The sequence below is a fragment of the Salvia splendens genome, chromosome 18 (assembly GCF_004379255.2).
Source record: "Salvia splendens isolate huo1 chromosome 18, SspV2, whole genome shotgun sequence".
Classification (NCBI taxonomy): Eukaryota; Viridiplantae; Streptophyta; class Magnoliopsida; order Lamiales; family Lamiaceae; genus Salvia; species Salvia splendens.
In genome coordinates this window covers 9,773,899-9,782,877 of record NC_056049.1, presented here as the reverse complement: position 1 = coordinate 9,782,877, position 8,979 = coordinate 9,773,899, and the positions used below count along the sequence as shown (strand labels likewise).

The following is an 8,979-nucleotide window of genomic DNA, read 5'->3' as shown; positions in this document are numbered from 1 at the left end:
TAAATTGCTTTATCCGAACCTTTCAATTTCTTCTGATTTTTCTTGTGAAACTTGTGTTTTGGCCAAGAGCCACAAACAGTCGTTTAAACCTACAAACACTCGTATGAAATCCATGTTTTCTTTAGTACATTCTAATGTTTGGGTTCCTGCACCAATTGTTGGTGGAAATGGTTTTCGATACTACGTGATTTTTGTTGATGATTGCACTAGGATGACATGGATATATTTTTTGAAAAATAAATCTGATGTGTTTGATAGATTTGCTTCTTTCTTTAAATTGATCCAAACACAATTTCATATCACTATCAAAACCCTTAGGTCAGATAATGAGAGGGAATTTGTTAACAATGCCATGACCCAATTTTGCAAAGAAAAAGGCGTGATCCACCAAACCTCTTGTGCCTATACACCAGAACAAAATGGGTAGCAGAACGGAAAAATAGGACAATCCTAGAAATGACCCGAGCCACAATGATCGATTCCAAAGTCCCCAAATATTTTTGGCCAGAAGCCATCGCTACATCCATCTACCTCATCAATCGCTACCCCACGAAAATCCTTAACATGAAAACCCCCCTTGATACACTGTCCAAACAAGCCAAAATACCCGAACACTTGAACCTTTAGCCCAACGTCTTTGGTTGTACCGTCTATACCCATATCCCAAAACATGAGAGAACCAAACTATCACCTTGTGCAACCAAATGTGTCTTCGTGGGGTATAGGGTAAACCAAAAAGGGTACAGATGCTTTGATCCCCACGCTCGGAAAATCATCACCACCATGAACTGGAACTTCTTGGAAACTGAATTTTTCTATACCACCACCCACCTTAGTAGTCAGGGGGAGAAAGGTCCAGATAATTCCAAGGACTATCTAAGTTTGGTTGTGCCATTGCCAAGCTCCTCGATTTAGGATCCAACAAAACCAGTGATAGTCACTACTGCCGAGCCGGTCTCACCGCAAGAGCCGTCTCATCCGCCCCCGAGCAATCCTCCTCCGACGATATCCGCGGTAATTCCTGAACCAAGTACTGTAGAAAGTCTAGTTGTTACTAATCCGATTGATACATAGACCAAAGAGGAGGATAACACTATAGATGGGGACACCGGAAGATACGTGCTTCCTTTTAGGAGTACAAGGGGGATTCCGGCGAAATGATATTCCCTTGAGAAGATAGGGAAGAAAAGTCGTTATGGAGTGGTGAATTTTGTGCAAGGGAACCTAACTAAGATGCACTGTACGAAGAAGAAGAAAAAGAAGAAGAAGAAGAAGAAATCCCACAGTCAGCCGAAGAAGCAATGAAGCATAAGAAGTGGAGGGAAGCGATGCTTACAAAAATGAAAGCCCTGATGAAAAACAGTATTTGGGTTAAGAGCAAATTGCCCGAAGGAGCAAGAACGGTAGGATGCAGGTGGGTGTTCACAATTAAGAGGAGACCAGACTGGTCGGTTGAGAGATATAAGGCACGACTCGTGGCGAAAGGATACACCTAGACATATGGTGTGGATTATTCTGAGACGTTCTCATCAGTTGCTAAGATTAATACCGTAAGGATGTTGTTTTCAATTGCTGCTAATAAGGATTGGCCGCTCCACCAGTTTGATGTTACAAATGCATTTCTACACGGGGAATTATCAAAACCTGTGTACATGGAGCCACCTCCTGGCTTCACAGAAGAGTTCTTAGATGGGGAAGTCTGCCAACTCAAGAAGACTCTGTACGGATTGAAACAGTCCCCGCGAGCGTGGCTTGGGAGATTGACAGAAGTTATGAAGAAATATGGGTACAAACAGAGTAATTCAGATCATACTCTGTTCCCCAAGAAGAAGGAGGAAAAAATCACTTGCTTGATTATATATGTAGACGGCATGATCATTACCCGAGATGATGAGGAGGAGATAGCCGAACTAAGAAAGAACTTGTTTCATGAGTTCGAAATGAAAAATCTAGGCCTTCTTAAATACTTCTTGGGAAAAGAAGTGCTAAGATCAAAAAAGGGAATCTTCATAAATCAGAGGAAGTATGTACTCGATTTGTTGGCAGAGATAGGGATGATCGATTGCAAGCCAGCAGACACTCCTATGGTGCAAAATCATGGATTACAGATGAAAGAAGGAGCAAAACTGACCAACATGGGAAGATATCAGAGGCTAGTCGGGAAGCTTGTCTATCTATCTCACACTAGACCGGATATTGCATATGCCGTGGGAGTAGTCAGTCAGTTTATGCATGCACCGCAAGAAGAACATTGGGAAGCGGCTCTGAGAATCGTCATATATTTGAAGGGAACAGCCGAGCATGGACTTATGTTTGGCAAACATGGACATATGGAGATACATGGTTTCACTGATGCGGATTGGGCATGAAACCCCAATGACAGAAAGTCTACTGCTGGATATCTTACCTTTGTAGGAGGTAATCTCGTAACATGGAGAAGCAAGAAACAGAAGGTGGTAGCACTTTCAAGTGCAGAAGCGGAATTTAGAAGAATCAAGAGTGGACTGACAGAGATTCTATGGCTACGACGACTTATGACCGAATTGGATCTTCAACCGGTCCTTCCTTGCAGATTGTTCTGTGACAACAAGGCAGCCATTAGTATCTCTGAGAACCCGGTTCAACACGATAGAACAAAACATGTGGAGGTGGATCGACATTTTATAATGGAAAATCTTGAGGCAACGGTGGTGGAAATGCCCTATGATAAATCTGAAGACCAACTGGCAGATATCTTGACAAAGGCGGTGAACTCAAAGTCATTTCGAGAAGTACTGTGCAAGCTAAGTATCGGGAACTCCGTTACTTAGCTTGAGGAGGAGTGTTGGAAGAAGATCTCGTGAAATCAGAGAGATAATATATGATTTGATTTAGGAGTATATAATGCCAAGAATAGTGTATCATTTATTGTAAATTAGGTTTACATTTTATAGAAAATACCTAGCCTATAAATATGTAATCTTGTACTATACCGTTAAGTGAATAAGAATGAATCCTTTCTACCAACTTTAACAAGTTAAATAAAAAAGATATTAAATTTAGGAGAGAGAAGAGAATAAAAAAATTGCAAAACAATATTTAATTTTTATCAGAAAGATGTACACTTAGTTTGACACGTACGTTTGATAAATTACTTCACCTGTTGAGCACTCGTTTGGTTGATTTTACTCATGCTGGGCGCCTGGGCGTACAACTATCGCCATTCAATCACTTCATTGTAAATTCAACATGATGGAATGTATTAGAGTATCCACAATAGTGTGGACACTTCCCTTGGACAAGCCACTTTTTTGTCCTCAGCCACTCTGATTTGTCCACAGCCACAAAAAAAAAGTTTCCACAGCAATAGTGGACACTTTTTTTGGCCACATTTCACTTTATTTTATTTTTTGTATATTTTAATTCAATGAAGATTAAAATTATCGGATTGTATATAATTAGAAAAAATGGCTAATTAAATAAATTAAAATTGAAAACTAAATTTTCTTCGTATTAAAGTAAGCGGAAAATTATACAACGAAAAATTCATCTATGGAAAATCATACATGTCCTTCACGCTGCGCCCCCTCCCCTACGTGCCCAGACCTCTTCAATCAAATCGGTCTGGAGTTGGGTATGTACTGTGCTCCTGCGCATATCAGTGAAACGTTGGAGCAGATATTCATTACTACGTGGTACACCCATCTGTATCGGCGCGAAGGCAACACCGTGACTTGTACTTGTACCATCTTCCGGTGCCCAGCGCTCTGCAGCAAATCCTTCATCTTCTATTATCATATTGTGCAATATGACACATGCTAACATAATATTCGCGACATCATCTTCGTGCCAAACTCGTACCGGGCACCGTATAATGGCCCATCACGCTTGGAGCACACCAAAAGCTCGCTCAACATCCTTCCTAGCAGCCTCTTGTTTTCGCACAAAATATTGTTTCTTCGCTTCAACCGGTTGGCGAACTATCTTGATGAATACGGGCCAACGAGGGTATATCCCATCTGCCAAATAGTATCTCCTGTGGTACTGCGTGCCGTTGGCTACGAATCTGATTTCTGGACCCTCCCCCCGGCACTCATCATTGAAGAGAGGCGATGTCTGCAGAACGTTGATGTCGTTGTTCGAACCTGCAATATCGAAATACACAATCCAGATCCGCAAACGGTAGTCTGCAACGGCTTCCAGAATCATCGAGGGATGTTTGCTTTTGAAACCAGTAGTGAACTGGCCTTTCCACGCCACCAGACAGTTTTTCCACTCCCAATGCATGCAATCGATGCTTCCTATCATCTCTGGGAAACCGTGCACCGAACCGTGCATATCTAGCAGTATCTGGTACTCATTAGAGGTTGGCTTTCGTAGGAACTCCGGACCAAAGATTTCCCGGATGCCCTTACAAAACGGTCGGAGCACCTCTAGGCTAGTCGTCTCACCCATCTGGAGGTATTTGTCGAACATATCAGTCGGTCCGGCATAGGCAAGCTGCCTAATTGCAGCGGTGCATTTATGAAAAGTAGACAGCCCGATTCGGCCAGTGCAATCACTCCGGAGAGTGAAGCACCTGTACCGCGCCGCCAATGTCGTCGCTATATGGGTGAAGAGCTGCTGCGACATTCTGAAACGCCGACGGAAAATCTCTGATGGGTAACGGGGGTTATCGCCAAAGAAGTCTGCCATCAGCCGCTGGTGCTCTCCGGTATGGTCTCGTGGGATTGTCCGACGATGATGAATCACACGAGGGAGCGCCGCCCCCGCCAATTCCGCTGCCTTCGCCGCATCCTCCTCATCGTCTTCCCTCTGCACCTCTTTAATAAGAGAATCCCACGCGTCATTCCACAAATCATCCATTTTTTAATAGAAATGGAATCCACAAATTTTAGAGAGACAAAGTAGGAATAAAGAGTTGGAATGGTGTGAAAATAATGAGGGGAATGGGGTATATTTATAGGCAATTAAAATAAATTTAAAAAAAAATGAAAAAAAAATATATGTCCACTGCCGCGCCTCGTAGTAGACTGCCGCGCCTATCGCCGCGCCGCTCCCCACCCACCACGTCCTCGCCGAATACTCGGCGATGGCCTTTCTGCCCCCTCCCATCCGTCCACGCCGGGGCGGACGTGTCCTTCACTATACATCGCCGCGGCTGCGGCGACTCTTGGGCGGCCGGCACGCCGCCCGTATTATGGATGCCCTTACAGTTTAGAATTGCACAATGGATGACAGAATAAGGCGACCGTCTTTAAATTTTTATTTTATTGCAAATAAAGAAAACAATGGATGAGGAGATTAAACTATACTAGCAAGAACCGGTCGATAATTACTTATTTATTTCAAAATCCAAAGAAAATGTCAAAACATCATAACTCAAAGAAACATAAGAAAATACACACAACATGCCAATTCCATCATCTATACAATCACGCTACTTCTCTACTTCTATCTCCCTCTCTCACTAAAAACACATCCATGTTCGGAGCTCTGAGCATACGGCGGAAGCGGCGCGGCTATGAGCAGCTCGGCAACAACGGCGACAAGCCGTCGCCCTCGGCAGCTTTGGTGCCGAAGCTGAGCCGATCAAAAAGTTTGCCAACACCAAAAATGGTGGCGCAAGAGGCCAAGAAGGCAAGCAAAATTCACCCCTTTTTTAGTATTTTCGAGTCGAGACGTAGGAAGAAGGCAACGGCCAAGCCGGAATTTTCCCGGTATTTGGATTATCTCAGGGAAGGAGGAGCATGGGACATGGCTGCTGATAGGCCTGTTATGTATTATATATGAAACTTGTTTTTGTTAATGTTTTATTAGTTTTGGAGTCTCATAAATTTGTTTATGCAAACACATGTGTTATGTGATACTAAATGAAGCATTTCTTTGGGGTTACAATTTCAAGTTTTAAGACTTTGTGAAGAGTGGTTATCAATCGTTTATCCCATCATATTTTGCTAGAATATTGGCTTTATAGAGATCGAATAATGTTTGAATCAAAACAATGATTCATATAGATTATACATGTTGAATACTATTGATAAACATAAAACAGTAACATATATAGATTCGGATTCATGACACTGGGTGTTTTTTATGATTTTGAAGTGTGAAATTGGCGTTTCTAATGTCAATGCTTTCACATAAAATATGTACTATGTTGTCCTATAACGGATATGAATGAGATTCTGTCAAAGTATTTATCGATTGCATTTGGAAACCATAAACCAATAATTAGAGAACATAGTCCCTAACTTTATTATAACTATAATTTCACCTCTAACAAATTTAAAATTAACTAAAAGAGTAGTATTTGCATAATTATTTTTATAGATGGTTGTTTAACCCTATAAATTATTTCAATTTGGTAAATTATGTAATTGAGTTATTCAATAAATAATCATAACATATATATATATATATATATATAAATATAAACTTTAGACAATTCTATTGAACCATATTAAAATATTACAATAATTCACATTGAATGACCCAACCGTTTAATGGGTGAAGGCTTCAGAGCACCTGCAACGTGTCTCGCGGATGTCTCTTATCTCGTCCCTCCGAGACAAGACAGACGCGAAACGCGTTGCAACGTCTCGTCTCTTCACCATCCCGCCGAGACGCCCGTCCCACCGAGACGGATGGCGAGCCGTCTCGCCAAGCGCCCGCGCGATGTGGCGCGCGCTGGCGCCACGCGTGACGCCCACTCGCCGGCCCGTGAGTGGGCTTCGTCACGCTGACGCAATAAATCATTTTTTAAAAAAAATTTGAATTTAATAAAAAAAATAAAAAACGGTAATATGACCGTTCAACGGTCATTTTAAAAAAAATTATTTATTTTTTCTTTTTTTATTCTATAAATACTCCTCTTTCACACACACAAACGCACATCTATTCTTCTCAAATCATCTCTCTTTCCTCTCCAATTTTCATCTCAAATCATCTCTTTTATTCTTCTCCCAAATTTAATCCATTCATGGATCCATTTGAGCAAATGAGTCGAATAATGGAAGAATCGCATGAAGAAGATCGACGTAGGGAGGCGGAGGCGGAAGAAGCCGCGTCGCCCCAACGACGATCCCGGACTTACATCCATCGTAACCGGGAGGAAGCCGCCGCAAGGTTAGTACACGACTACTTCTGTGATAACCCGGTATGGGAAGAGACCTACTTCCGTCGCCGTTTTCGCATGCGGAAACCGCTATTTCTGCACATCGCAAATACATTGGCAGCCCGGGAAGAGTCCTTCCAAGAAGGGGTAGACGCTGTCGGCCGTACCAGCCACACGACGCTGCAGAAATGTACTGCATCAATCCGCCAGCTTGCTACTGGGCAAACGACGGATTTGTTCGACGAATACCTCCACATTGGAGAAAGCACTGGGAGAATGTGCTTGATGAACTTCTGCAAAGGCGTCCGGGCAGCCTTCACCGACGAATTTCTCCAGAAGTCAAGCACGACAGATTATCAGTTTCTGCTCCACCTTCACGAAGAAGTGCACGGATTCCCCGGGATGCCTGGCAGCGTTGATTGCATGCATTGGCAATGGAAGAATTGCCATGTGGCGTGGAGGGGGTCATATACGAGCAGCCACAAAGGCACCCACCCCACCGTTATACTCGAGGCCGTTGCCGACTACCGGCTATGAATTTGGCATGCGTACTTCGAGGTCCCCGGATCGAACAACGACGTCAACGTGCTCAACCAATCCGACCTCTTCGCTGAAGTTTTGGATGGTAAAGCATCGGCCATCAACTTCATCGCTAACAATCGGCGGTATAAAATGGGGTACTATCTTGCCGATGGCATCTACCCGAAGTGGCCAACCTTCGTGAAGACGTTCAACAGGCCGGTGAACGAAAAACAGGCTCTTTTTGCGCAGAAGCAAGAGGCTGCTCGCAAGGATGTGGAGAGGGTGTTCGGGGTTCTCCAAGCGCGCTTCAACATTATCAAAGCCTCGTCTCGTACGTGGTTTATGGAGAATATGGTCGACATCATGTATACGTGCATAATCTTGCACAACATTATTGTCGCCGACGAAAGCCCTGAGGCGGGAAATTGTTTCGACCCTGAAACCCCCGGAAGCTCTACTGCAAGTAGTCCGCCTCGCACTGGAGTGCATCCGTCTATGCAAGATCGGTTGTCTATTCGGGCAAGGACACGTGATTCTACCGCCCACGCCCAACTCCAAGATGATCTAATGGAGCCCATTTGGGTAAAATTTGGCAACCGGTAGACGCACATGATCTTTCTTCTGCTTCTTTGAGCTTTGAGATTTTGAATCTAGAGAGAGTAAGCGGAAGAAATTAAATTATGTATTTTTCATTTTTTAGGATTTTCAATTATGTTTTTTTAATTTTTTTAGAATTTTAAGTTGTAATTTTATTTTATTTAATGAAGTGTGTTTTTATTAATTGAATTTGTTGGAAATAAAAATAAAAAATGAAATTGAATGAATAATTAAGGGATGAGATGATTAAGAGACGGATAAGAGATGGAGGTTGCAGGTGCTGTCTCTTAGTTAAGAGATGGAGTGAAAAGTACAATGGGCCTTATCAATAATAAAGAGATGAGACGATTAAGAGACAGATAAAAGACAGCATTCCGGATGACCTTACTATCACTATTGGCGTTGCGGATGACCTTACTAGCACTATTGTCAAAGGGGTGTATAATTTAAATTGAAAAGGCAAAAATAGATGGGTGGCCTAATTCTTTATCTTAATGATACGACCGACATATTTGCTATAGTTTGGTGGGCTATTTTAATTGGCTCTTTCGTTTTATTGTGTGGAAGAGTACAAATTAGAGATAATTAGTTTTCACACGTTAACGATACATCCAAATACATGTGTTTGACCTTTTATTATTTTCCAAATAACGATATACAGAGCTGTTTTTTTTTGGAAAACATATTAATTAGTTGACTTTCTAATTGGGTGGTCGACTTGACTTCTTCAACAACTTTTATCTTGTTCAACTCAGTGATGCTAT

At 42.4% G+C, this 8,979-nt stretch overlaps 1 protein-coding gene across 1 annotated transcript; it reads right to left on the bottom strand.

Annotated features, from left to right (window-relative positions):
• Window positions 1-2,522: 2,522 nt before the first annotated feature.
• LOC121776714 lies at window positions 2,523-4,845 on the bottom strand. The gene is made up of 2 exons (XM_042173891.1): window positions 4,227-4,845; window positions 2,523-2,578 (listed from the first exon to the last, which is right to left on the bottom strand). Exons 1-2 carry the CDS (start codon window positions 4,843-4,845, stop codon window positions 2,523-2,525), a joined length of 675 nt encoding a protein of 224 aa, XP_042029825.1.
• Window positions 4,846-8,979: the final 4,134 nt, after the last annotated feature.